This window comes from Choloepus didactylus, chromosome 27 (assembly GCF_015220235.1).
Source record: "Choloepus didactylus isolate mChoDid1 chromosome 27, mChoDid1.pri, whole genome shotgun sequence".
Classification (NCBI taxonomy): Eukaryota; Metazoa; Chordata; class Mammalia; order Pilosa; family Megalonychidae; genus Choloepus; species Choloepus didactylus.
The window spans coordinates 4,047,639-4,074,451 of record NC_051333.1 but is presented as its reverse complement, the minus strand read 5'-3'; the positions used below and the strand labels follow the sequence as shown (position 1 = coordinate 4,074,451).

Below are 26,813 nucleotides of genomic sequence, written 5' to 3'. Positions count from 1 at the left end.
GCTGGCAGGCCCGTCACCCACCCACATTAATCCCAGCATGTTTGATTGATTTGTCCCCTGCCTATGCCCTGCCCCGCGTTTCAGGACGAGGTTTCAAAGTGCGCTCAGCAGCCTCCAGCTGTGTTTATTGATGCAAAAGAAAGGTGCGCTAGCGAGTCGGGGACTGGGCGGCGGGGCTCTAGGGCCCTGGAAATCTTGGAATGCCAGGGCTGGAAGAGTCTGGAAACTTCTCCCAAACTCCCACTTTACAGATGACGTGGTCGGGGTTTGCAGAGTGTGGCAGCGAGTCTGGGACTGGTCTGGGGCCTGAAGGTGGGACTTCATCCCGAGCCGGGCTGGGTAGGAAAAAGAGCCTCGCTGGCCTTGCTAAGCGCCACAGCGCGCTGTGCCAGGAAGACCTTGTTCTGCGCTTCCTGGGGTAAAGAGAGGGGGACATGAGCCAGACCTTCCCTCCGCCGCGTCCCTTTCCATATTCCCCAGGGAGCCTCGCCCAGGCTCCGGGCCCGGCTCACCGTCTCTCTGTGGCGCTTGAGCTCCGAGATGAGGTGTCCATAGGAGTTAGCCAGGGCCAGGGTATATGCCATCAGGATGCTAGAAGAGACACACCCAAAACGCTCCTGAAAGGGCTGCAACGACCAGCACCTTAGAAAACCAGGGGTCTGCGCCCCCAGACTGAAGGAGTCCGGTCCCCCAGGCCCCTCCTCCGTCGGACCTAGGAGTCCGGGTCCCCTCACCTGGAGATCAGCAGAAGGGGTACAGCAAAAGCCTGGGTCCCCAGGAAGAAGAGGAAGTTCTGGGCAGTATCAGGGAGGCTTTTAATAGACGTCGGGATCTGGGCCCAGATCGACGACTTCTGCTCCCGGAATGGCCCGCACAGCTTGGAAGGTGGGATCCTGAAGTGAGAGACAGGCTGGGCTCAGGGAGGGCCGGGAATCAGGACCCTGGCAGAGGGTGGAGGGATGGAGAGGCGCGCGCCGCTCACACTCACAGGAAGATGCTGTAAAGCACTGGAGCAGCGGAGATGGCCAGACCCAGGAGGAGGATCAGGGGGAAAAAGAAATTCACCGTGGAGGCACGGAAGGTGCGGGAGGCCGGAGAGCAGGTGGAGTAGAGGGTGAGCTGGTGAGGGAAGGTGGGGAAGGAGGAGATTGAAACACGGGAGTCTGGGCCCCCAGTTCCTCCTCTCCACGCCCCAGTAGTCCCGCCCCCCGCCGCCTCTTCCCCAGCCGGGAATCAGAAGTCCGGGACCCCAGTCCCGTCCCTGCCGTGAGAGCCAGGAGTCCGGGCCCCCAGCATCCTCCTCCTCCAGGACCCAGGAATCACGTCCCTCAGTCCCTTCCTCTCCCAGGACCCAGAGGCCCAGGCCTCTAATAACCCCCTCCTGAGACCCAGGGTTTCCCCTACCCCGCACCTTCTTCAGATAGAAAAGCAGCAGGAACTTGACCGTGTTGAGCATGGGCAGCAGAGGGCAGAAGAAACTGCCCACCCAGACCACCGTCTGCGCGTAGACCAGCCCCAGCACCTCGTCGGGCACCTGGAACTCTTGGTTCCCCGTCAGACGACCCAGCGCCCCGGGACAGAGGCTACAAATCAGCCTGAGAGAGGGGCGGGCCGAGTCAGAGGCGTGCGGGCCCGCCCCCGCCGTCCGCGCACCAATCGGGAGGGGGCGGAGCTTCCAGGCCCTCCCCGGGGTGAAGGAGGCGTGCCCGGAGGGCGAGGCCAGCGGAGTCGGGCCGAGGGGCGGGAACCGTGTGGGGGCGGGGTCTGCAAGCCCAGGGCCGCGAAGAGGAGGCGTGCGCAGGGCCAGAGGCCAGGGGCGTGGTCGCGAGCGGGGGCGGAGCTCTCACTTTCTAGGAAACTGGATCAGCAGTATCCCTGCCAAGCCAGTCAGCAGATCAAAGATCAGGAGTTTGTACATCTCCTGCCCCAGCCGAGTCTCCCAGCACTGACAAGTAAGACAACGGGTCAGAAAGACTTCAGGACCCAGGCACCTGGCGGCCCCCACATCCGGGCCTCCAAATCGCCCGCCTATGAGACCCCACCTGTACTTTCCCAACGGGTCCTTAGTTTTCTCCAGCATCCACGTCCCTGTCCTTAGGGGGAGAGTACGCCAGCCCCCTCCCCACCAGTCCCTCCTCTGTCTCAAACCAGGAGTCTACACCCACGCAACTCTTTCTTCCTTCAGGAATCCAGGACTCGGGGCCCCAGTTCCGTCCCGCCCCAGTGTCCAGGAGCCCCGGGCCCCTGTCCTTCTCACCGGAAGTTCCTTGTAATTGTAGCCACAGACTTTGCACTTCGCGGCCTCGGCGTCGCCCCCGCAAGTGATCTTATCCCAGAGAGAGAGGAGCAGGACCACCAGCGAGGCGAGGCGGAGAAACACGGTCCTGGCAGCGGAAGGGAGGAAGGGAATTAGCACCGGCCAAGGGCCCCCACGCACCGGGACCCACTTGCTCAGAACACGCTCTCGATTCTCCCCATTCACGGATGAAGAAACTGAGGCTCCGTGACAGAGAATCTAGATCTCCCGGGACCCCACGTCCTTAGGATTTCCATGTCTTATCCCCCAGAACCAACGTCCCACAAGGCTGGAACCTGAGCAGGATGAAAGCGATCTGGCAGCTCCTAGTGTAGCCCTCCAAAGGGGCAATGAGGTTAAACACGGGCGGCAGGAAGAAGTTGACCGCGAAGATGAAGATAGACGGAAGGTAATCCACCCCGAGTTTTATCAGGGGCATCTGCTGGACAAAGGGCTTCTCCTGGGAGGGAAGACGTACCAACAAAAGAGGGTCTGGGGTCCTGGAGAAGCCTGGCTAAGACCCCTGCTTAAGGTCTTCTCCCAGCCTCTTCTTCCTTCAGGACCTCGAACTCCGGGGCCCAAACCTGTCCCCGCCCAAACTCCTCCTCACTTAAGATCCCAGGGGTCCCAGATTTCGGACCTCTGCACCCTTGGAAGTGTCTCCTTCCCAAGACCTTCCGTACCTGCAGCTCCACCGTATACCTCGTAGCCCAGTACACTCCATAGAAGGCCGCCCCTAGCAGCGCGACCACCAGCAGGTTGAGCAGCAGCCGCAGCGACCACACCCAGGCTTGCTGGCCCAGCGTCCGCACCGCAGCCCGGCGCCGCACCACGGCCTCCTCCAGCTCCACCTGCGCCCAGCAGAGAGGTCCACTTCGGCTCCATCCCCCCAGACTAGGCAGGTGGGCCGGAGTGCCGCCTCAGCTGGAACTCAGACTGACCCGCCCCTCTAAGGACCCCCCCCACAGTCCTTGTTCCACTTCCTCCCAATTCAGAGCTCTTGGCCCCGCCCAGCAGTCCGAGACTCGCTCCATGACCACGCCCAGCGTTCCAAGACCCGCCCCTCCAGGTCACACCCAGCCCTCCAAGTCCCGCCCCTCCCTGTGTCCACAACAGTCGAAGCCACGCCCCGTGCACATATCCGCCCAGCACGCCAAGTCCCGCCCCTTTTAGACCCCGCCCACTGCTCTAAGTCCCGCCCCGCAGGCCTGCCAGGCCGGGAGGTTCCTATTCAGCGTTACAAGCCCCGCCCCATCATAGCCACGCCCACCCCGTAGAGCTGCGGCGCTCTGGCCCCGCCCCCGCCGGCCGCGGCCTTTGCCCCACGCCCTGCGCTCTTGGGCGGCCCTGCTGCGGCCCATCCCAGCCGTCCCGATCCCCGAGGCCCGCCGGCCTCTCCGCAGGCCCTGCCCGCGCCCTCCCATCCCCGTCGGGGCGCCCCGAGCGCACCCGCAGCTCGTAAAGGATGAGGCGCTGGCGCAGCCGCACGTGCTCGTCCCCGCCGAGGCCGAAGTCCCAGGCCGAGAACACGCGGTGACTGTAGCTGGTCAGAGTCCCCGACTCGGCCAACAGCGTCTGCTTCATCCCGGACACCGAGCTGCGGGAGGAGAGGCCCGGGGGCGGCTGTGCAGGGACAGCCGCGCCGCCGCCCCTGTGAGGGGACCAGCGGGGAAACTAAGCCCTAAGGCCCTCGCGCTTGGCGAGCTGCCACCTGGTGGAGAAAGAGTGAAAGAGGCGGAGACAAAGACCAGGAGAGTCGGAGGACAGGCACCCCAAAAGAGAGAGACAGACTCTGTGAGAAGGGAAAAAAGAGATCTGGAAAGATGGGAGCGAGGGAAAGACCCAGGGACAGGGAATGGAGACGAGGGGCGGGGGTGGAGGGGTCGAAGGCTCAGGAAGGGGGGCAGAGGCCCTCCCACACAGTAGGTGCTCAATAAATGTTGAAGGAATGGCCGACCCCTATCTGTTTCCCCTAGCACTCCTCCCCACCACAGTATGTGGTCACCACACGTGCTGGCTTAACATCTTCCCCACTAGGCTTAGCTTCAGGAGTCTGGTATCCCTGGCTTCTAGCACGTTAAACATTTGTTAATGGATTTCAACTCAAATGGAGAGAAAGGGACCACAGAACAAAGCTCAGTACTCTTGGTGGGGGAGGGGGCGCGTTACCACCACCTTCGATCCAGTGTCACCCACTGACCGATGCAGGATGAGCAGAAGGCAGAGGAGGCCGATGGCAAAGACCGAGCACAGGTAGGTGAGGGCCAGGGTCTGGCGGGGCGGGTAGAATCCGTAGAAGAGAGGGGACCACTCCATGTAACCCTGGAGAGGGACAGTGGCTCAAGAGTCCCTGTGGGACTGGCAGTCTGGGGCAGGTGAAGCGGGGTTCAGGGACTGGGCAGGCAGAGGCTGGGGGTCCCAGGTGGGCAGAGCCCTCCCAGGCACCCGGGCGCACACCTCCCCGGAGAGCAGGTTGAAGAGCTGGGTGGAGAAGGAGAGCAGGCCCTGGGGGTGGGGGTTGTAGAAGCCGCAGTGCGAGGAGTTGCCAGAGCCAGGGGGTCCCGGGGGGGCCCCTTCCAGCCAGGTGGGCAGGAGCATCATGCAGGCATTGATCCCAGCCGCCAGCACGTTGAGAAGCAGCAGGAAGCGCAGCAGCAGGAAGTAGGACTCGGTGCCGGCGCCAAACTGGCCTGAAGGGGGCAGCAGAGAGGAGCCTCAGCGCGCTCCGGGGTCCGCCCCGCGCGCGGCTCCCGCCCGGCCCCCCTACCCCCAGCGCACCCCCGATCCTCTTCAGCGTCCAGGCCCAGGGCTGCAGGGAGCGCAGGCCTTCTCGCATCTTCTCCTTGGACCTCCGAAGCCGCCGGGCCCAGTGGGCCACCGTGGACCCCGAGACCTGGGCCGCCTGGTCGCTGGCGTGGCTCTGCCTGTAAGGGAAACAGAGTCAGAAACAGATAGTGCAGGGTCAGCACCCCCAGCCCGGAGCCAGAGGCAGCGGGGAAAGAGCCCAACAGTAGAACGGGGAAGTAAGTGTTGTAGTAGCTGGAATACTATACAGCAATAAAAGGAATTAATATGCAAGAGAATAAACACTGGTTCCTCAGAAAGGTAAACACAGAATGACCACATGACCCGTCGGTTCCACCCCTAGGTGTACACCCAAAAGAATCGAAAGCAGGGACTGGGACAGACACTTGCTCACCGATGCTCACAGCAGCCTTATTCACAATTGCCAGAAGGCGGAAGCAGCCCACATGTCCATCAGATGAATGGAGCAACAAAATGTAGTATATCCGCAAATGGGATATTATTCAGCCACAAAAGGAATGAAGTTCTGGTACATGCTACAATGTGGACGAACCCTGAAGACACCATGTTGGTGAAATAAGCCGGACACCGAAGGACAAATATTGTAATGGTTCCACTAATATGAAATATCTAGAATAAGTGAATTCATAGGGACAGAAAGCAGGAGCAGGGTGGGAGTGGGGAATGGGAGTTATTGCTTAATGACGATAGAAAATAGGTGATGGAAAAGTTTTGGTAATGGATGGTGGCGCCCGGTAGCACAACATGGCAAACGTAATGAATGCCACTGCACTCTACACATACAAATGGCTAAATGGGAATGTAATGTTAGTGACATGTTGCTGCAATAAAAAAAAAGAGAATAACACCATTGAAGGAAGCTGGGTGAAGGGTTCACAGGACTCTGCGTACTATTTTTGCATTCCCTGAGTCTGTAATTATAATTAAAAAAAAAAAGAATAAATATGGCTTGATTCCATTGCCATAAAGTTCGTGAGCAAGTACAATTAAAGCCTATTGTTCAGGATTGCACTCACAGGTGATGAAGCTATAACAAAAAGCAAGGAAGTGATAATTCCAAAAGTTAGGGAAAGGATCAGCTGCGTGGGGAGAAGAGGAGGCTGGGGAGGGGCGCCTGGGGCCTTCTGGGGTGCTGCGATGTTTCGTCTCTTGCCGTAACTGGAGTCTACCTGGACGTGCACTTTATGAATATTCCTTAAATCTGTGTATCCACGTTTCATGCACTTTTCTGAAGGAAAATATATTACGATAACGTAAAAAAAGGAAAAAAGAAATGGAAAAAGGAAGGGAAGGAAGGAGGGAAGGGTGGAGGGAGGAAGGAGAGCAGGAGGGATGGCTGGCCTCTTGCGAAGTTGTCTAGCTTACAGTTCTGCCTTTGCCCTTGGGAAATGCCTAGTAATTGTTGAATAAGAATCCCAGCATTTTTCACCAGGCCCCACAAATTATGTAGAAGAAGAGAGGGGAAAAAAGCAAAGAGAGAGTGGCAGGCTTTGAAGAGGAGGGGTGGCGGAGAGAGCGGGAGACATAAAGCAGAGAGGAGAAAGTAAAAGCAGATTTCAAAGTCCCAAAACCCAGAGGCAACAGCCTCTTCAAGAACATTAACCAGTTGCATCCCCTTTTCCCATAATGTTGACACCCCTTTCCAACATGAACAAGGTAGATCACTGCCTAGACATCCCCGAAAATCAGGAAAGTGATTAAACTAGAGGAAGAGGTAGCAACAGACAAATGGAATTTAACAAAGGATTATGAATACTGAATCTGTATATAATTTTCTTTTTCTTAGTTGCTAGGGTATTGGAGTAGCTAGAAGGAAAGAACTGAAATGGTGGAAATGAAATCCATAACATTCTTTGAAATTTGCTCTATAGCTCCTCGTTAAATTGTACTTTGAAAGTTGTCACCTCTTTGCCTATATATTTCACCATAAAGAAATAACTGAAACTGTGGAACCTTCTTTGAAATTTGCTAACTACTTGTTAAAATGCACTTGGAAAGTTATCACTTCTATGTAAATATGTTATAGTCCACAATTAAAAAAAAAAAAGTAGATTTCAGATACAAAAACAGAAATCGTGAGAGACAGTGACCCTGGGAGAGTGAGAGAAGGTCTCAGGGCTACAGAAAGGGACTCGCTTGGAGTCAGAGAAGTAGAAACCAAGACGGGGAGACGCGGATCTAAGAGAGGCAGCGCCGAGGACAGTCCGAGAGAGAGGCAGCGGCGGCCCGAGCGAGGAGACAGGCGCCTCCGGGCGCCGGGGGTCTGCAGCAGGAGGGGGACCCTCACCTGTGCGCCCGTCTGGCCTGCATGGGCCACGGCAGCTCCCGCAAAAGCCGAGCTTCCTGCAGCTCGTTCTGGGCGGCCTCTGCGAAGGCCTGGCTGCTCCTTCCTCCGTCCTCCTCCTCCGGCCGCCCCCAAGGCAGCGCCCCAGGGCCTCGGTACCGAAGGGTTGCTGCGCTGGGGAGCTCGTTCAGCACGGAGGACAGGGATGGGCCTGGGGCGGGAGGGCCGAGGGCTGGGAAGACCTGGGAGTGGGACCCCTGGAGCCTCCTCCCTCGGACCGGGGACCCCAGGCCCCCCAGCCCCTCCTCCCTCAGACCAGCAGTCCGGGTCCCCAACCCCCCTCCTGTCTCCTGCCCAAGACCCAAAAGTCTAGACTAGAACCCCAGCCTTCTACTTCCCCTGGACACAGCAGTCCGGACCCCCAACCCTTTCCCCAAGCGGCCAGAAGTGCAGACCCCCAGCCCCTCCTGCCCCAAGGCTGAGGCCAGCCCTCGTCTTCCTTCTCCTTCTCATTCAGGAGTTGGGGTCCCAGCCCCTGGCCCTCTTCTCCTCCAAGACCCGGGTCTGCTCTCCAGAACCCCCTTCGCTCGGGACCCAGGCGTCCAGGCCTCCACTCTCCACCTCCCAGGACTTCCGCCCTGCCTTGAGGGTCTCTCCCCTGACGCTGGAGAGTTGTCCCACCTCCTCTGGCCTTCCGGGGTGCTGGCCACCCCCCAGAGGGGCCCCAGGCTTCGGGTCCCCCGTCCGGGCTTTCTTCCATGGCCCTGGTCTCCACTGTTTCCGTCTCCAGCAGCGACCTGGGCGGGGACTGCCCCAGGTGAGGGCAGGACCTGGGGCAGGTCTGTTCCCGGCCACCAGGTGGCCCGAGGGAACTCGCACACCTCGCCCAGCTCCCCCAGGTCCCCCGGGAACTGCAGTCCGCAGTGGAGTCCGAGCAGGAGGGTGTGGACCCTGGGAGCTGGGGCAGGCGGCACAGGACCCCCATGGACCACCTCCCGCAGACACACACACACGCAGACCGTCCTGCACAGCACTTTATTGGAAAAGATTTAAACACTGACCCTGCCTTAGGCCAAGGGGGTGACAAGAGGACAACAGGGGCTTGGGGCCCTGAGGTGCCTTGGACAGAAGCTGCAAGAAGATACATCCAAGACCTGACCATCAGATCCGTTTCCCTTCGTGGCCCAGGAAGGTTATGTTCCCTTCCAGTGCTGAAATACTGATCGGATGAGCTAAAATCGGGCAAAAGAGGCAGGAAAGAGCCTCCCACCCCACACTGCGGCTCTGAAGAAAACCACTGCACCCCGGGGCAGGGGGCAGGGGCTCCCTGGACACCTGGGAAGCTGGAGCAGATGGAACGGAGATTCCTTCTCTGGGCAATCTCTTGATTTCACAGGAGGCCCCCAGGGAGAGCCGGGCTGCAGGGAGACCTCTGGGGCGGAGGCACTTCCTGCTTTGCCTGCACCGGGCAGGGCATCCCCCAGGCACCAGGAACCCTCTCTGGGATCCTAGCCAAAGTAAGGGCTCTTTCTGGGAAAGGAAACAGCGGCCTGGTTCACAGAATTCCCAGGCAAAAGTGGGCAGCCAGCCTGCCAGGCAGAGGGCGTGCTGCGGCACCTTACTCCTCCCGGCGCTTCTCCGGGGCGAGGCTGGGGGTCTGGGGGGCCTGGGGGGCCGCCTTCCGCCGGCCGGGGCTGCGCCCGCCTAGAGCCAGCCCCAGCCCCAGGGCCACCAGCGCCAGGATGTGGATGCAGAAGTAGATGGAGGCCCAGTAGCGGAGTGTGGTCTCCAGCGAGAGGAGCACGAAGCCCATGCACATGTAGTCGTACGCTCGCATCTTCAGGAACCAGTGCACCCAGTCCCAGGCCTTCTGGCCGCTGGGGCTCAGCCGCCAGCGCAGGGCGGACTCCATCTGGCCCTCGGCCGCCAGGCACAGCGGGATGGTCAGGAAGCTCAGGTAGTAGCCGGGGTGGAGGCCGTGCCAGTAGGCACTCAGCAGCATGGTCCAGGCGCTCCTGGGGGAGACCCGGGAATCAGGACCCAGGACGGCGGGCCCCCAGCCCCTCCTCCCTCAGACATGGGGGTCCAGGCCCCCAGCCCCCTCCTCCCTCAGACACGGGGGTCCAGGCCTCCAGCCCCTCCTCCCTCAGACCCAGGGGTCCAGACCCCAGCGGCTCCTCCCTCAGACCCAGGGGTCCAGGCCCCCAGCCCCCTCCTCCCTCAGACACAGGGGTCCAGGCCCCAGCCCCCTCCTCCCTCAGACCCAGGGGTCCAGGCCCCCGGCCCGCTCCTCCCTCAGACCCAGGGGTCCAGGCCCCCGGCCCCCTCCTCCCTCAGACCCGGGGGTCCGGGCCCCGGCTCCCCTCCTCCCTCAGACACGGGGGTCCAGGCCCCCAGCCCCCTCCTCCCTCAGACCCGGGGGTCCAGGGCCCCAGCCCCTCCTCCCTCAGACCCAGGGGTCCGGGCCCCAGCTCCCCTCCTCCCTCAGACACGTGGGTCCAGGCCCCCGGCCCCTCCTCCCTCAGACCCCAGAGTCCTCTTTCCCCCCCTAGTTCCTGAAGACTGAGGAGGCTACAGGGCTCTGCCTCCATAGGACCCAGGAGCCACCCTATTACCCCAACCTAAGCCTTCTCCTTTAAGGGTCTCAAGTTTGATGGTCCAAGGCCCTTCCCTTCAGGATTGAGTCCAGTTCCTTTGCCCAGTGGTGCTGAGTGTGGCCCTGGTTCGGTATCAGCACCACCCAGAAATGGACATTCTCAGGCCCCAGGACAGCTCTGTTGCCTCAGACACTCTGGGGCGGGGCCCAGAAGACACCTGTGCTCTGACAGCTCCTCCAGGTGACCCTGGCGCCGGCTGCAGTGAGAGAACTGTGGTCGCTCCTCATTCAGGGTCCAGGGGCTCAGGCCGCTCTCTCGAGGGCCCGGAAGCCAGTGGTCTCTGCCTCTCTCAGGAACCCGGGGGTCTTCCGCCCCCACCCTCTGCACCGCCCAGGCCGCTTTCCTCCAAGAAGCCAGATTTCGGGGCCCCATCCCCTTTCCTCCCGCAAGACCCAGGAATCCTGGCTCCTCCCCCAGCGACTCGGGGGCCTCTACGCCTTTCTTTCTGGGGACCCGGTGCCCGAGCGCCCGCCTCTCCCTCCCTTAGGCACCCAGGAGTACAGTTCCAGATCCACAAAGACCCGGAAACCCCAGCCGTGGTCCCCTCTCCTCAGGGACCCAGAAATCCAATTCCATAGCCCTGAAGACCCGCACGGTCAGGCCGAGCCGCTTCCATCGGATCTCAGAAAGCACGAGCTCCGCCTCCCGCCCCAAGCGGGTCCACCAGCGGCTCCCCAGCAGCGTGGCCCGAGGGCGTCACCTCTGCCCCGGGCCCAAGACGCCGGAGGTCAGGAGATGACCTAGCCGCAGCCGAGTGCTGGGGGGTCCCGGTAAACAGAAACGCTGGATTTTCCCTGTTGCCAAAAGAGAAAGAGACCTTCCTCCCTCCCTTTTCTTAGACCATTTCCTGGAGCACCTCATGTTTGGGAATCCTTCCTCCATCCCTTGGATATATGTGCAAACCTTCGTAAGAGCTCAATACTCCGGCCAGCATTGCAATCCAGGGATGCTTTCCTTAAGGGCCTGGGGGAATCTCTGAAATGTGATCATCCAGGATGAGGGAGCCCTTGGCCTGTCCTGGGCTCCGAGCTGTAACCACCTGCTTGTCACTGAGGTGAGGGGAGCAGAGCCGCGAGTTGGCACCATGGGCTGCCCCAATGACCAGGGCTGCCCGGGGTGGACGAATAGACAACGCACAGCAAAGGGCACTCGCACCTGAGAACATGAACACGACAGCCTGCGTCTGCTCGGCTGCTTGGTGGAGGAGAACAGGCGAGATTTCTGTCTGTCTCAGTAATCTCATGCGCCGGTTCCCCGCCCAGTGCACTGCAATCCGGTTTGGTACTTAAACAGTAACAAGTGTTTTCTTTCTGTTTGACCTATCGTGGGGTGGATTCTCTGGCTTGGCAGAATTTTAAAAATGTTTCCCCAACAGGGAAAGAGAGGATGACACACAAATGGCCCCCAGGCATCTCCAACTCAATTCCTGCTAAATGCAAACGTTAGTCCCACCCTTTCTTGGCTCCCCCGTACAGGGAACCTCCTCTACTTCCTGCTCCCCTGAACCCACTCCCATCTGGCTCCTGCCCGCCCTCCCCTCACTCAAGCTCTTGGCGTCACCAGGCACAAAGACCCCTCCCTCCTTCTCGACACCTCTGGCTCACTGGGTTCTGGAAAACAGCACTTTCCTAGTTTGCTGCCCCGTTCACCGGCTGCTGCTTCTGTCTGCTTTGCTGGTTGCTCCTCCGCTCCCCTAGTCCACACCAGGGTTCCTCAGCCTTGGCATTGACATTCGGGACCAGGTCGCTCTCTGCCTGGGCCCGTCCTGGGCGCTGCAGGATGCCACTAGCACCCCCCAGGCTGTGTCACCTGCAGACACTGCCCAGTGTGTGCCCATCCCCTGGGTTGAGAACTGCCCTAAATGTCATGGCCCTGGGCTTGACCCAGCCTGTCAGCCTGAGCTTTAAACGTCCTCCATCTGTGGAGACCTCCTAAGGGTCCATCTGAACACCAACTTGTCCCAGAAGCGCTGCTGCCTACCCAGGGACCCCAGCTGGAAACTGAAGAGTCGACTCGAGGTCAAGTAACCCCAGCTCTGGATTCCTCACCCTTCTCCCCTCAGCTCCCCTCAGGAAAGGCCACTGCCTGCCCACGGGTCCTCACAGCCACCCCCGGGGCATGTGGAGCCCCCTTCCCACACCCCATGTCCAGTCTGTGCCACGTCCTCACTATCCCTCTCAAATCCACTGCTCAGGGCTGCTGCCCCCTAAGCCAGGCCACCCCCACCCCCATCGGCCATCCCCAAAGCCCCAGCATCTGCCTCCCCTTGCGATCTCCTGCTGCCTTCCCCATTTCATCCTGCACACAAGGCCGGAGGAGCCCTTTGGAAGCTGAATGGGAGCAGATGCCAGGCACCAGCTGTGGACCTGCATTACAGCTGCTTCCTCACAAGGGCGGGTCACAGAGCAGTGACCCCAGGGAGGGGACTTGACAAGGTGCCTCACCCCTCTGAACCTCAGTCTCCTCGTCTTTAAAACAGGGATGAGCGTTCCTAGATCCCAAGGCTGTAAAGGTAACGGTGTCAGCACAAAGTCTCCACTCAGGAAATTCCTGGCGAGTGAAAAGAACTGACAGCTGAGGAGACCGAAGGGTCGCCTGGCCCCTGCGCGGCTCCCCAGTAACTGGCGGGGCCAAGATTCCCGGACGCCCGGCTGCTGATTCCAGAGGCTCAGGCCTCTCCGCACGCGGCTTCCGTCGTGAGGCCGACTTTGCAGAAGGAGAAGCAGCGCCGTGGCAGAGCCGTGCCCGGCTCCCGGGGGCCTCACCTCAGCACGTAGGCGCGGAAGGGCGCGCTCCTGTAGATGTACTGGGCCAGCCACCACTGCACCGTCATGTTCCAGTAGCGCATGCCGTCCCGCACGCGCACGCAGAAGTCGGTGCCGTAGCAGTCGATGTTGCGGATGGTCTTATAGTCGTACTCCAGCAGGGCCGCCTTCTCCGGACTGGGGGGTGGAGGGTGGGGGTGGGAGACATGCAGCTCAGCCGAGCCCCTCCCGACGCCTGCCTGTCCCAGCCCCGGCCACTCAGGGGGGCCTGGCCTCGGCTCTGCCTGCGGCTGTCGGACCTGCTAGGGCAGCCACGAGGGCGGCCCGGCTCACCAACAATGGGGTCCCCTGCTCTTGGCCATGGGGCCTGTGACAGCCACAAGGAGTCCTGAGGGGGCCTTAGCAACCTGACCCTGCGCTGGTCTCAGATGCTAAGGACAGGCCACTGCTTAGCAACCACGCTTGGCATGTTCAGAGAACCTCCATGGACGGTCCTTTCTAGTTGCCCAGCACCACGGTTGCTAGGGAAGTCTCATCCCTAACACAAGGTGCCCCGCAGTTCCTAAAGAGATGCTCTGTGCCCCCACAACACCTCAGCGGTGTCTGTAGCTAGGGAAAGGGTGTTACTTAGCAACAAGGCCTGGCACGTTGGAAAAGTTTCAGGAAAGGGCCTTTCCTGGCTATTGGTCCCTGTGGTGGGCTGAGAAGTGTCATCACAGCCAACACCCCAGCGGCGGGGAAAATCCTTGGTTAACCCGAGCCCTGGGGGCGTCTGATGTGAGGAGGGGGCCATCCATCAGTGAGTTTAGAAAAGCCTCCGATTCCTGCCGCATTTTCTGGGGATGACCCTCTGGCACCTGCAGGTCAGCCCACGGTGACCACACTGGGCAGTGAGTTTGTGGGGTAGGGGGTGGGGACACTCTGCAGCAGCAGGATGGCAGCTGACGCAGTGAGGGATGGCACAACCCGGCAAGGAGGAGGGGCGTGTAATTTACACTTTAGGGCCGCTACCCCAGCCCTGCCCAGAGAAGGCTGCCCACGGCTGCTCGGAGCACAGGGGCTGGCAGCTCACTCCTGGTTGCAGGGGTGCCCTGTCTCTAGCAGCGAGAGACGCCCATCGTGACTAGCAGAGCAGCTTCTGAGCAGCCAAGGGGGTGTTCAGAAGCTGCTGTTTCCTTCCCACCTGATGGGGTGCCGTTGCCGTAGCAACGGAGAGCAAGCCTGCTAGCAAGAGGGGAGGCCCACAGTGATGGGGAGCCGGCTTCCCGAGCAAAGAGGGTGGTCCGGCTGCCAGGGAACCATCTCCCCAGAATCAAAGGTGAGCATCGCTGCCAAACGATGGCAGCCTGAGCAACCTGGAAGGGTCCAGCTACTGGGGTGACACTTCCATGGCAAAAGGGGGCAACCTGTGGCTGCTAAGACACCACCTTCCTTTTCCTGGCAATAGAGAGCAGGTCACCACTCCTGGGCGGCACGCCAGCGACAGGGGCGATGGTGGCTGTCAGCAGCCCGTGCCACCTGGGGGGACGCTCCGCTAACCCGTGGGACACCCGCCCCCAGCTCCCGCTCGCCTGGCTGCTAGGGGCAGGGCCAGCCCTTGGTGCCCGGGCCTGGTGGGTCTCGGGACGCCTCCCTCCCGCCGCCTGACCTGCTGGGGGGTGGGCATTGGAGGGTGGGGCCGCCCCCGGCCCGGGCTTTGGCGGCCACGGGGTAGGCCCCGAAGCCGGCGGCAATGCAGCCGCACTCGGCCGCAATCCAGGCCACGTAGAAGCGCATGCGGAAGGCGAAGAAGACCGGGACCATGTAGAAGAGGCGCGCGGGCAGCGGGCGGGCGTAGAAGGCGTCCTCGCGCACGGCCTCCAGCGGGAAGAGGTGCGAGGACAGCAGGAAGAGCAGCCCGAAGAGCGGGGCCGGCCAGGCGCGGCGCAGCAGGGGCCGCAGGCTGGGCACGGCGCCCGGGAAGGGCTGCTCCAGCCAGTCCAGGTAGGTGCGGTAGCGGAAGAACGGGCCTGCGGGAGGGAGCGCGCTCAGAGGCCGCGCGCAGAAGGAGGGCGGTCCCGAGGGCAGGGGGCGGAGGGGAGCGCAAGGCGCTCAGATAGAGAGAGAGGGACAAAGACCCCGAGGAGACCCTGAGACGGACGGGGACAGCATCAGGGAGAGACAGACAATCCCCGGAGACACGGGTGACTTGGAAGAAACCGGTAAACAGCACACCTGAGCGCAGGGGGAACGGAAGAGACGGGGGTGGCAGGGGCGGGTTCCGGGGACCCTGCAGCCCAAGGGCGACTTTGGGTTTTATCCTAAGCACGAGTGGCCACCACCACCGTGACTGAGACGACGGCCCTCAGTGCAGGGTGGACTGCAGAGAGGCCACCGTGCAAAGGGGGGGTGCTCCCTGGGTAAGAGGTGACGGCGGCCTGGTCTAGGGAGGAGCAGTGGGGAGGACAGAAGGGGCAGGGGTGAGAAAGCCTGCGTGTTCACAAAAGGCCACATGTCACAGGGCTCCATTTCTTAGAGATGCCCAGAACGGGCAGATCTGTAGTGACAGAAAGGGGGTCAGAGGTTGCCAAGGGCTGGGAAGATGGGGAGTTTCCCTTTTGGGGTGATGAAAACGTTCTAAAATCAATTGTGGAAATGGACACGCAGCTGAATGCACCAAAGGCCACTGACCTGAACACCTTAAAAGGGTGAACTGTCTAGAATGTGAACGTGAATGAGAAATATTTTCTTAACCTGAAACAGGACCTTAAGCTGTTACTATTGGTCTTCTGGGCAGAAGAAACACCAGGTTTATCAATACATCTCTCCTCTATCTCCTGTTTGCTCCTGGTGAGCTATGTAAGGAGATAAGCAAAGCATCCTTTGGGTGGAAAACAGTCCCCACCCAGCAAGAGCCTGATGTGGATGCTCGCCAGATTCTAGAACACACACCTGGGGCAGGTGAGAACACGGGAGTGGGGTGGGGGGTGGGGGGCAGCCAACTCAGGGTGGGGAGGGAGACAGAGGGTGGCAGAGGGGCGAAGAGGCCGGGGGGCTCAGCCCCTCTCACCGGTCATGATTCCCACGTAGCAGTAGCTGTAGCTCAGTGTCTCCATCAGAGACGGGACATCGGGCAGCAGCCCCACGGTGGGCCCCGTGCTGAAGCCCAGGGCCAGCTCCTTCCTCTGCGCCACGTGCAGGTCCTGGACCTCACTGGCCAGGCTCACCAGCTGGGAGGGAGGGGCGCAGGCAGGTCAGTCCTGGGCCCTTCCGCATGCCCGGCTCCCTGGGTCCAGGGAGCAGCCCAGGATGCCGGAGTGGCTGGGAATGTCCTCCACTCTCCAAAGGCAGCTCTGGGCATTCCAAGTCCAGCATCGTATGCCTCAGGCTGCTGGGCGTTCCTCCCCTGCTCAGACCTGGGTCCTCTTCTCTCCTTTCTCTATGCTTGCACGGTCCCCTGGCATCAGCGACCACCCACACGCGCACCCCTCCCCAAAGCCCCAAACTCTCCAAGTTGCCGTTTCCACCTGGTGTCTACCGGGCACTACCGAGTTCACATGTGCAACGTGGAACACGTCATTCCCCGCCGCAAAGTGGGTCCTCTCTGGGTCTCTCACCTCTGGAGATGCCACCACCGTCGAATCACCTGCTCGGGCCAGCCTTCCCCGCTCCCCGAATCCAATCCACGAGTTTCTCAAATCTGTCCACCTCTTCCCACTCCTACCCCAGGCTAAATGTCTTGTCTGACCCTCTGCATCTACTCTCTACCCCTTCTGCCCAGTCCTGTGTCACTGGCTCTCCTGTGCCCCCAGCTTCCTGCTGGGGAGGGTCAAAGGGGTGCTTCATTTGGGGCTGGGGAGGGCAAGGTTTTCATTTCTTCGTGGGATCCCCTGGGCTGGCCTTGACCCTGACAGACCCCAGGTGGCTCTCCCGCCCCTTCTGCCTCCAGTCTCCACTACCTGCCATTCCTCTCGTCCCTTGGGGCGCAGGCTCGTGACCGCACCGTCCTCTCTGGCTCCTCCACACCCTGCCCGCACCTCAGTAAGCGCAGACTCCTCAGCGTATCCTGAATGTGGCTTCCCGGTGGGATGGACTGACCTCCACCCGCCTTTAGCGAGAGAAAAACCCTCCCATCTTGCCCTGCTTCACTCTGAGTCTCCTTGCAGCAGACCGTGAACTTTTTAAACCTGGAAACCTTCCGGCAACAAACAAGCAAAAAACCTCTTCCGGGAAGGGGGAGGGGGTGCGTCTCGGCTCCCCACAGGAAGAACTTGCTGAGCTGCTGCCCTTTCCCCCTTGCTCTCTGCAGAAAGGGCACATGGCGGTGCACAGTGTGGGGCTCCCCCTGTACACACACTGAACCCTAAACCCTGAAAGTCTCCTCCTCTGACTCCTCTTCTGGCCAGCCAACTCCCAGCTCTCCACAAGCTCCGGCTGAGACACCTGTTTGGCTCCTCCACGAGACTGCCCTGCTCTCTGGTTTGTCCCTGGAGCCTTGCACATGGCACCTGATAGGAACTCACGGCTTCGTGGATCTTGCTGGCTAGTTCTGACGTGCACTAAGAGGCAGGCCTTGGCCTGCTAGCTTTGTGCCCTGATGCAAGGGCCTTCTCCCCGGGCTGGTCTCCCCCGCCTTGTAAAGTGACTTGCTGCAAAAATTCAAGGAGAGCTTGTAGGTAAAGCACCAACTCCAGCCCCAGGCACCAAACGGCACCTGCTATTAAGTTACCTGTGTTATCTCTTCACCCCTTGAACAGGGAGAGTTGAAATCCCACTCCAAGGGGTGTGTGGGAGCGAAAACTCCACCCCTTGTGAGAGTGGCTGGGAAGTGACGCCCCTGAAACCCCCCACCAGTTGAAGGAGGGGAGGTGTGGGGGGCTAACGATCACAGGGAGGGCGGGAGGGGAGTGGGGAGCCCCCCATCTGACCTTCAGTGTCAGCAGCAGCTGGACGGCATTGGTGAAGGGCGTGGGGGTGGGCAGGCCCAGCAGGCTGAGCGCTCGGAAGAACAGGAGATAGGAGAAGGTCCAGGCCAGGGCCAGGGCGTGGCAGGAGCTGGGGCAAAGGCAGGAGGCGGCTGTGCTGGGCTCAGGGCCTCTGCCTCCCCCAGATTCCAGCTACAGTCCTCCTCCCCGCTCAGACACAGAGAACGGGGGAGGCGGGGGGTGGGGGTAGCATAGAGGACCAGAGGGAGACACAGGGGTGGGGATGGAATGCGTATGCTGGAGAGATGGGGAAGAGGCTCAGCACATGAAACGCACAGCAATAAAGGAGTGCGAGGAGAGATTAAGAGACACTTCAGGGTGAGGACCCCTCAATTCTCCATTTTTTTTTTTTTTACCTCCATGATGCAGAGCCCAAGACAAAAGGTAGAGAGAGAGAGAGAAAGATGGATAGGAATTACTAATATGACTGGGGTACCTGTGGCAGGCACAGCAGACGAGAAACCTCCTCTCCCCATCCCCCCAAAGAAGTGAACGTACAGGACTGGGAGAAACCCACAGATAAGACGCAGAAAAAGGCAGAAGAGGAAGAAAAGCAGATGAGACACAAACACAGAAACAAACAAGAGGCATCCAGAGGTTGAGGCAATAACTAGGACCTGATGAGGAAACAGGCTGCTGTCTCCCTCCCCCCGCCCCTCCCCCAGCTCTCACCAGGGCTGGGCCTGAATGAGGGCCCAGGTCCCGACGATGGTGACCAGCGAGTGCAAGGTGTGGGGGCCACAGGTGAACAGGGTCAGCCCCAGGCCCACCGCTGCGGCCCCCCATCGCTTCAGCCCAGGGCCTGTGGGGAGAAGAGCCAGCATGAGCCTGGAACCTTCTGGGGGGTTCCCCCGCCTGGGGTCCCCTCCCTTATTTTCCACTGGGGGAGGGAACCCGACTCACCAGCTTTCTTAAAGAGGAAGCCAATGGGGATGGAGATAAGAAGAACCACTAGATACGTCCATTCTTCTGGCGACATGATCTGGGGGAAGGGCACACAGTGAAAACCCAGGAGTCAGGCTCTGGCCCCCTTCCCCTCCAAGAACTCAGAATCTGGCTTCCCAACACCCAATTTTCCAGGATTCTGGAGTCAGGGATTCAGCTCCCCTCTTTCGAGAACTCCGAACCTCCAGCCCCTGGCTCCTTTGAGGATCCAGGAACCCAGCTCCCAGCACCCTTCTTTCGAGACCCCAGAAATCAAAGCCCATCCTCTTCCCCCTTGGGGCTACCCTCCTTTGAGAACCCAGAAACAATGCTCCCCCGGCCCCTTTCCACTCCCCAGGCCCCTTTCCCCTGGAGAGCTCAGGAAACCACACTTCTCAGCTTTCTTTCCCTTCAAAGATCCGGGAGTCTAGGCTCCCCCTCTTTGAACCCCCAGCCCTTCTTTCCTTGAGAACCCAGGTATGCAGACCCCCAGCCCTTCTCCGAGAGGACCCAAAGGACCCGGGCCAATTCCTCTTCTGCGCCCCAGGCCCCTTTCCTGCCTAGAACCCGCTGAGCCGGCCCCGGCCCGACCTTCGCAGCGCCCCCGCCCTAGCCACAGGCGGTCACACCCGGTGCTCGGCCGCGCTGCGGGGGTCACCGCCCCCGGCCGCCCCGCCCCGGGCCCCGACCCCCGCCCACCTGGGCCCTCACCCCACCTGGGTCCCCGGACCGCGCGCGCCCCACCTGGGCCCGTCGCTTCGCGCCCCGGCCACGCCTCCCGCCAGCACGCCCCCACGCTGCTCCCTCGGCGAGGGGCCCGGCCGCGACCGCCGTGCGGCCCCGCGCTGGCAGGGAAAGAGCCGGGTACGCGGCTGGAGAGCGAGTCCGCCCAGGCAGCCGAGTCCCGGAGCTCCGCAGCGGGAGCGCGGGGGCCGGAGCCGCGAGCACGTCAGGGGCGGAGCCTCGGGCCGGGAAAGAGGAGGGAAATCCGACTGAACCCGGGAAGGAGGCGGGGCCTCGGGCTTCGGGTCCCTTCGGGCAGAATCGGGACCTTCCGCTCACGGCTTGGGGGCGGGGCCAAGGCTTCGGCTCACTTCGGAGGTAGTAGGGTATAGGCCCGGGTTTAGAGATGGGCGGAGCCACCAGCTTCGCCCCGCCTCAAACCGCGCTTTGTAGAGGGGGCGGGGCCACAGATGCAAGCGGCCCAGAACAGGTGGGAGCTCAGGCCCTCCAATGGGGTGGGGCGAGCAGCGTCCCACCCTCAGGTGGGCGGGGCCCGGGGCTGCACAGGCCTAGGGGGTGGGGCCGCAGCATTGCGCTCGGAGGAAGGCGGGGCTCCGGGCTCCCCGGGGGCGGGCCCCGGACTTCCCGCTCCGCCGAGGTGGCGGGGTGACGACAGCGGCGCAGGGGGGTCGGCACGGGGGCGGTGGGTGGAGGAGGGCGCGTGGCGCGCTACGTAGGGGGTGGCTCCGCCTGGACTGCGAGTAGCTGTTCCCGAGGTGGTGCTCTCGGGGGACGGTGGGACAATCTGCAGGGGAGCAGCGACGCGGACTGGCCGCTGGCAAGTGGGGTGAGCCCGCGGGAGCGGAGAACGGACGGCCGAGGCCTCCGGGTGTGGGGTTCGGTCGCGGGGCGGGAACTGCTGAACTGGGGAGCGTTAGCGACCGGAGGGGCGGGGCTCCGGGCTGCGGGATTGACGGGAGCAGGGGACGCCCGAACGTCGCACCGCTCGCGTTCGGCAGGGGCGGGGCTGCGGGACTGACACGGGCGAGGACGCCCGAACCGTCGCGTCCGGGTGGGGGGCGGGGCCGTGGACTCTGCCGAGCCGAGGCCGCCCGGCTCGGAAAGGGGAGGGGTCAGGTTCCGAGGATCCCGAAGAGGGGGTGGCCTCGGGTTCCCGGGGTCTAGCCTGCGGCGGGAACGCCGGCCAGGGGGACGGGCTTCAGAAGCTCCGCAAGTGGGCGGGGACTGGCCTTGGGGGCCGACGGCTAACGGGGGCGCCCGAAGGGAGACGCCTGCTTTAGGAAAGGCGTAAAATGGATATGTCGCGGGGGCGGCCCCGGCTTTGCGGAGATGAGGGTGGCTGAGGTGCGCGTTCGCCGTCCTGAGGAGGCCGGAAGGACCCCCACAGCGCGGCGGCTCGGGAGGGGCGGGGCCTCGGGCGCCCCTGAATCTGGAGCCGGGCGCCGGGGGGGCGTGGCCTGGCCCTCGCGCTCGGGGGGCGGCCAACCATTGGCTCCGCGCCCTCCGGCCCGGGGGCGGGGCGTGCGCCTGGGTGCTGGCGGGGGGCTGCGGGGGGGCTGCGGGCGGCCGCTGCGGTGACCGTTTGCTCCCGGCTCCCGCAGGAGGATGCTGGTGGTGGAGGTGGCGAACGGCCGCTCCCTGGTGTGGGGAGCCGAAGCGGTGCAGGCGCTGCGGGAGCGCCTGGGAGTGGGGGGCCGCACGGTGGGCGCCCTGCCCCGCGGGCCCCGCCAGAACTCGCGCCTGGGCCTCCCGCTGCTGCTGATGCCCGAGGAGGCGCGGCTCCTGGCCGAGATCGGCGCTGTGACGCTGGTCAGCGCTCCGCGCCCAGATCCCCGCCACCACGGCCTGGTAAGGGGCCGGGGCGCCAACTCCGGGTCCCCGAGGCGGGAGGGGCGGGTATGCAGCATTCTAGAATATTGTGGGCAAAGGGGGCTGCAGCCCCGGGACTCTGGGTTCCCGAGGCGGGAAGGGGCTGGGAGCCGCGGATTCTAGAACGCTGTTGGTGGAAGGGACGGGGATCAGGAGTTTTGGGCTTTCGCTGAGCCCGGGGAACGGGATGCCTGAGTCCTAGGATTCCAGCTAAGTTCATTCCTCAGGCTCTGGCATCATTCAAGCGCCAGCAAGAGCAGGGTTTCCAGGAGCAAAGCGCCTTGGCAGCTGAGGCCAGAGAGACTCGTCGTCAGGAGCTCCTGGAGAAGATTGCCGAGGGCCGGGCTGCGAAGAAGCAGAAGCTTGAACAGGATTCAGGGGCCAGCGGGAGCCAGGAGGCTGGTGGGAGCCAAGCTGCGGGAGAGGATGCGGCCAGTGCTAGCCAGGCTTCTGGACAGGAGGAAGCAGGTGAGGGGCTGGAGTCTCGGACCCCGGGGAGGAGGGGCTAGAGATCTTTTGGGAAAGTTTATTGGGGATCTAGGGTCTGGGTTTCTCCAGGAGTGGAAAGACCTTGTCCCCTGGATTCACCAAATTGTCTTCCTCGTGCCTCCCCCAGGCCCCTCCTCTCCGCAGCCAGGACCTTCCAATGGGGTAACTCCCTTGCCCAGGTCCGCCCTCCTTGTCCAGCTGGCCACTGCCAGGCCGCGTCCCGTCAAGGCTAGGCCCCTGGACTGGCGAGTCCAGTCCAAAGACTGGCCCCATGCCGGCCGTCCAGCCCACGAGCTGCGCTACAGCATCTACCGGGACCTGTGGGAGAAAGGCTTCTTCCTAAGCGCCGCCGGCAAATTCGGGGGAGACTTCCTGGTCTATCCTGGTGAGTTTGGGTTCGGACGCCTGCGTGCTGCCCCTTTCCTCACAATCTCACCTTCCAGAATTATTCTCCGTGTTTCCTTTTTGTCTCATTTTAGATTCTGAAACCCATGGAAGGGCAGGAAACATTTGGGAGCCCAATTTGACTGAAGGGCAGCTTAGTAACTTTATTCGAGTAAACACTTCCTTAGATCCAGAAGTTTCAATAAGAAATACTTAGACACGTACAAAAATTTCAGGAATGTTTACTGCAGTATTCTTCATAATACTGAAAAGTTGGAAATAACTAAGATGATTATTAGTAGGCTAGTGGTTAGACATAGCAAGCAGTTTGTAGAAATACTAAAAGAAATAAAATTGATGTAGATCCACATACATTTAGGGAAAAATGATCAAAGGGGGTAAAAGAAGAACAAATTGGAAAACCTGTAAATTGTATTTTTATACATATCATTTAAGCAGCTGTAAAGTTGGGACACTAATGAAAGCCTGAATGGACTGCTACATAGATTAAGAGAATCCCATAAAATAGGTAGAAAAAGGCATGAAAGGGGATGAATGCACAACTATGTGATAATACTGTTATCCGTCAGTTATGTACCTTGGATGAATTGTATGGTCTGTAAATATGTTTCAATAAAATTGCATTAAAAAAGAAAAAGGCATGAGAAGGTATAAACTAGCCCAGCTTCAGTGGTTACCTCTAGGTAGAGGGTTTGCATCAGGTTTAGGTGGATAAAGGGACAAGATTCTAAAAAATAAATTTGCAAAAAATTACCTTTCTTGTTCTTTCTATTTCTAAGAATGTGATGAAAGGTCAACCTGATAAATAATCGGATCTCAGGCGTTTACTGGGGACTGTCTGCTAAATCTTCTGCAGATGAGCTGCAAGCCAAAGTTTGTTCTCAGACTGAAAGATTAAGTTACTGACTTGGGAATTGAGAAAGTTTACTCGATTCAAGACTCACTACCCTATTCTCCACAGATAACCATGGTTTAATTATTTAGCTACTGTTTTTGGTGACTTTTGCATGTAAAAAAGATGATTTTCCTTTGCAAAGTAAATATTCAATTGATCAGACTTACAAATGCAAACCCTAGTTCTTCTGTAAGCTCTAAGTTCAACTTAAAGATCTTAAGTTTAGCAAATTTTAAGGGGACTGTTAGTTCCTGTTTGACCCCATTTGCAAAAGAAGTTAAGTACTTTTAAGTATTATAAGCTGCATTTTAAAATGGAATGTATTTGTTTTCCTTTTTTAAGTTCCACAGTTTTCTGATTATGGAACTTATCTGATAACTTTGATAAGTTATATACGGGTGAGTTTTAGGTTCTCTTAGATTGCCAGCACTATTTATAAACTCATTAAAACTTCAGGTTAAAGTAACAGTTAAATCAATCTAGTATTCAGTCACGCATTTTAAACAGAACCACAAGGCTGACCTGTCAGTTCTAATAGGGCAATAATTCTAAACCAGTAAACATTCAGTATACCCGAGATACATAGATTCCTCATCTCCAAGATATTAACATTTAATATTTAAGATCTGATTCTCTTCAATATTTGTAAGTCTCATTCTAAATTTTCCTGAGGTTACAAGATGCTAAGCCTCCAAGAAAACAGTTTTGGGGTTAAGATCTCAAGCATTTCATGCTCCCTTCTCAGCTGGCTGAGGTGTCCTAACAACCAGGAATGCACTTGGCTTCTGGCTGGATTCTTGCTGGAAACCTAGCTGCCAGGCTGGGCCCTGTTTTACAGTTGTTGACTGTTCTCTCGGATGTGGTGTCTCGTAGGCTAGGCCTCTTACGTTTATATTACCCATTACTTAATCTTCTGTGTCGTTCCCCATGCAGGTTTCTGCTTTACTTGATCAAATTTATCTAATACAAGGCAAACTATAGCCCCAGATCAAATCCGATCCACCAGCTGGTTTTGTAAATAAAGTTGTATTGGAACATAGACTTGCTGTTTACATATAGTCTATGGCTGTTACTGTGCTGCGGTGGCAGAGTTGAGTATTTACAACATGGCCCACATGACAATCCTCAAGAAAAAGTTTGTTGATCCCATCCTATTGTGCATTCTTTTGTACTTTTAATGTAAGAGCCACTTCTCATTAGATATTTACATGATATCGTTTTGAGTTCCTCTTGGCTTTGTCTCATTTTGTGGTCATTGTTCGTAATAACGACAATAGCATCTACAGGGCTGCAGTCCCTCATTTCAAATTCTGAAATCGGAAAAGCTCTGAAAACCAGAAGTGTTTTCTGTTATTTGGTGCCAGAGCTCATTTGGCAGGAAAACCTGACCTGAACTGACATGAAGCTATCTACAGTCATCGTCCCACTTGGAGTGATACAAATATCTTCAGAAATGTTGCGTATGTAATTAAAGGGCACTGGCCTAGAATGATTTATGCACCATGTTACCAAAATAATAAAAAGCACCTGGCCCAAAAGGATTTCAAACGAGGGATTAAAGACCTGTGAAGAGAAGTCTGCTGCCCCTCACCTGGGCTGCCCTCTACTCGATGGGATTCTTTTAATTTTTTTAGTTCCCCGTTCTTGTCATATTCCTTCATTACAGCCACAAGTTTTACAGCTCCTTAAATGGTATTTCCTTAAGTCTCCTGTGGCTCTGACTGACTTCATGGTCCTCGTTAGGTTGTGACAATGGCATGTTCAGTTATTTTTGTGTGTTTTTGAAATAAGATCATGCTACTCATGTTTGGCAACTTGCCTCCCCCACCACCATCCCCTCCTCAACATATCATTGTTTTACAAGTTGGTACGTAAATCCACAGTGGATTTAACCAGTCTGTAGTTTGGGTGTTCCTATTCCTTAGCAATTAACAGTGCCCATAAAGTGAACATCATGATTGATTTATTTTTGTGTCAATAGTAAGAAAAAAATTCCCATTTGTGGAATTGCTGGATTCAAGAATCTCTGTTTTAAAACTTTGTTAGTGATTGCTGAAACAATCTCTAGTGTCCTGACGATGGGTGTTTCGGTGTCTTCTAATCCTCTGCCACTGCAGCCTGCCACAGCGAAGATCCTTTCTTGGCCCTTTGGTTCAGCGTGCCTCTCTCCCTCTCCCAGGGGACCCGCTGCGTTTCCATGCCCACTACATTGCTCAGTGCTGGGCTGCCGGGGACCCCATCCCACTCCAGGACCTGGTTTCTGCTGGCCGCCTCGGAACCAGCGTCAGAAAGACCCTGCTCCTCTGTTCTCCGCAGCCTGATGGTAAGGTGGTCTACACCTCCCTGCAGTGGGTCAGCCTGCAGTGATCTCCAGAGGCCTGGGAGGATGTCGCGGTCGCGGCAAGAGCCTTTCTAGACGTTCCAAAGCTCATCTCTGCGTGGGAGGCCAGAACACCCTCCCACCACTCTCTACGGTTAGTTTTTGATTCCAGGGTTTTAAACACTACATCCTTCTTATATCCCTCCCTGTTTCAACGCACTTATTGGCTTTTTTTTGTAGTTCTCTATTTCCAACTGTTTTTTAAATGAGCTTTTTGAGAGTGAGGACTGGGTTTGATTCATCTGTTTTCCACAGGGTCTCGCTCCCAGGAGGCATCAATAAACTTGTTGAATAAATGTTGTTTATGATTTGAATCCTTACAACAACCCAGGGAAGTGTGAGTGTGTTTAATCTCCTTACATAGATGAGAGAAAGGCTGGGAGGAGGGGAAATGACTTCCAGGGTCACAGAGCTAGGAAGTAGCAGAGCTGATTCAAAACAAGACCTCCTAAGTCTCAACTCCTTCTTCCACACTAAACTTCCTCTTGTAAAGATTTGACGAAACATTTCAGATGTCTCCAAAGTTATAAACAAAAATACAGTATATAGAAAAGAAGAGAGTGAGTGCTATAATTTTAGGAGAGGAGTTTGGAGTCGGGAAGGAGGGCTATCGGGGGCCCCCTTGGGCCTCTTGGGTGCTAGCAGTGGTTTTTTTCTTGGCCAGGGTGTTCATTCAGGAGTGTGTCTGGTAATTGTTTTTGATACTGTACATTTATACTTTAAACTCTTTTTTGTGTGTGTATGTATTCCGTACTTGTTACAAAAGGTAAAACGTATATATATGTATAAAACATGCATATGGAAAATGGGTTTGCATATAACTACTTCCTGTTTAAGAAATTACCAGAACATTATCTGTACCAACTTCCTTCCAGCAGTCACATGTATACCCAAACAATATGTACTTTTGTCTTGTCAGCAGTAATTTTATTAATATCATACATTCATATGGTAAAAATTCTGGGGCTAAAAGTATCTACCTGTGGTTCCCCAGTTTTTCACCCCCAGAGGTAGCTCCCACCTCCAGAGCCAAGATTTGCATTACATTAGAAAGGAATCTGTTGGAGTCACATTTTCCTCTTTTTCAGATGGAACTGTGGGAAGAAATCTAAAATAAATAAAATCTAAAATAATGAATCTAAAATAAGTTCTTTGTGACTAGCAATGAATATATGCTATTTATGGAGAAATGGAGTTAGAATGTTGTTCTGAACCTTTCAGATACACCACACTTTAAAAAAAAATAATGAACAGTTTTAAATGGGCCCTATATAAAATTCCTTAACATGAAATGGCATTTCTAGGCAACATAACG

At 58.2% G+C, this 26,813-nt stretch overlaps 4 protein-coding genes across 7 annotated transcripts; 1 reads left to right on the top strand and 3 right to left on the bottom strand.

Annotated features, from left to right (window-relative positions):
- Window positions 1–99: 99 nt before the first annotated feature.
- Window positions 100–8,594, bottom strand: TMC4 (transmembrane channel like 4). Of its 2 annotated transcripts, XM_037818799.1 has the most exons (15): window positions 8,088–8,301; window positions 7,410–7,617; window positions 5,075–5,220; window positions 4,754–4,986; window positions 4,497–4,618; window positions 3,746–3,893; window positions 2,980–3,147; window positions 2,593–2,756; window positions 2,258–2,384; window positions 1,848–1,945; window positions 1,412–1,595; window positions 989–1,119; window positions 735–893; window positions 513–591; window positions 100–413 (listed from the first exon to the last, which is right to left on the bottom strand). In XM_037818799.1, the coding sequence occupies exons 1-15, from the start codon at window positions 8,164–8,166 to the stop codon at window positions 321–323; spliced, it is 2,139 nt and encodes a 712-aa protein (XP_037674727.1). In that variant the 5' UTR covers window positions 8,167–8,301; the 3' UTR covers window positions 100–320. The 2 variants fall into 2 exon arrangements, with proteins under 2 accessions (XP_037674727.1, XP_037674728.1); XM_037818800.1 differs by lacking the exons at window positions 100–413; window positions 513–591; window positions 735–893; window positions 989–1,119; window positions 1,848–1,945 and having other exon boundaries at window positions 1,444–1,595; window positions 8,088–8,594.
- On the bottom strand, window positions 8,428–19,695 carry MBOAT7 (membrane bound O-acyltransferase domain containing 7). 2 transcript variants are annotated; one of them, XM_037818804.1, is made up of 8 exons: window positions 19,461–19,691; window positions 18,696–18,774; window positions 18,465–18,594; window positions 17,736–17,862; window positions 15,878–16,037; window positions 14,477–14,837; window positions 12,829–13,005; window positions 8,428–9,421 (listed from the first exon to the last, which is right to left on the bottom strand). In XM_037818804.1, the coding sequence occupies exons 2-8, from the start codon at window positions 18,769–18,771 to the stop codon at window positions 9,025–9,027; spliced, it is 1,428 nt and encodes a 475-aa protein (XP_037674732.1). In that variant the 5' UTR covers window positions 18,772–18,774; window positions 19,461–19,691; the 3' UTR covers window positions 8,428–9,024. The 2 variants fall into 2 exon arrangements, 1 of the variants encoding a protein (XP_037674732.1); XR_005214248.1 differs by having other exon boundaries at window positions 9,286–9,421; window positions 12,508–13,005; window positions 19,461–19,695.
- A 282-nt stretch (window positions 19,696–19,977) lies between these two features.
- On the bottom strand, window positions 19,978–20,949 carry LOC119521857 (proline-rich protein 36-like). The gene is made up of 3 exons (XM_037820525.1): window positions 20,817–20,949; window positions 20,480–20,734; window positions 19,978–20,363 (listed from the first exon to the last, which is right to left on the bottom strand). Exons 1-3 carry the CDS (start codon window positions 20,947–20,949, stop codon window positions 19,978–19,980), a joined length of 774 nt encoding a protein of 257 aa, XP_037676453.1.
- TSEN34 (tRNA splicing endonuclease subunit 34) lies at window positions 20,149–25,794 on the top strand. 2 transcript variants are annotated; one of them, XM_037820443.1, is made up of 5 exons: window positions 20,149–20,286; window positions 21,062–21,308; window positions 21,557–21,797; window positions 21,946–22,203; window positions 25,298–25,794. In XM_037820443.1, exons 2-5 carry the CDS (start codon window positions 21,066–21,068, stop codon window positions 25,483–25,485), a joined length of 930 nt encoding a protein of 309 aa, XP_037676371.1. In that variant the 5' UTR covers window positions 20,149–20,286; window positions 21,062–21,065; the 3' UTR covers window positions 25,486–25,794. The 2 variants fall into 2 exon arrangements, with proteins under 2 accessions (XP_037676371.1, XP_037676372.1); XM_037820444.1 differs by having other exon boundaries at window positions 20,181–20,277.
- The last annotated feature ends 1,019 nt before the right edge of the window (window positions 25,795–26,813 follow it).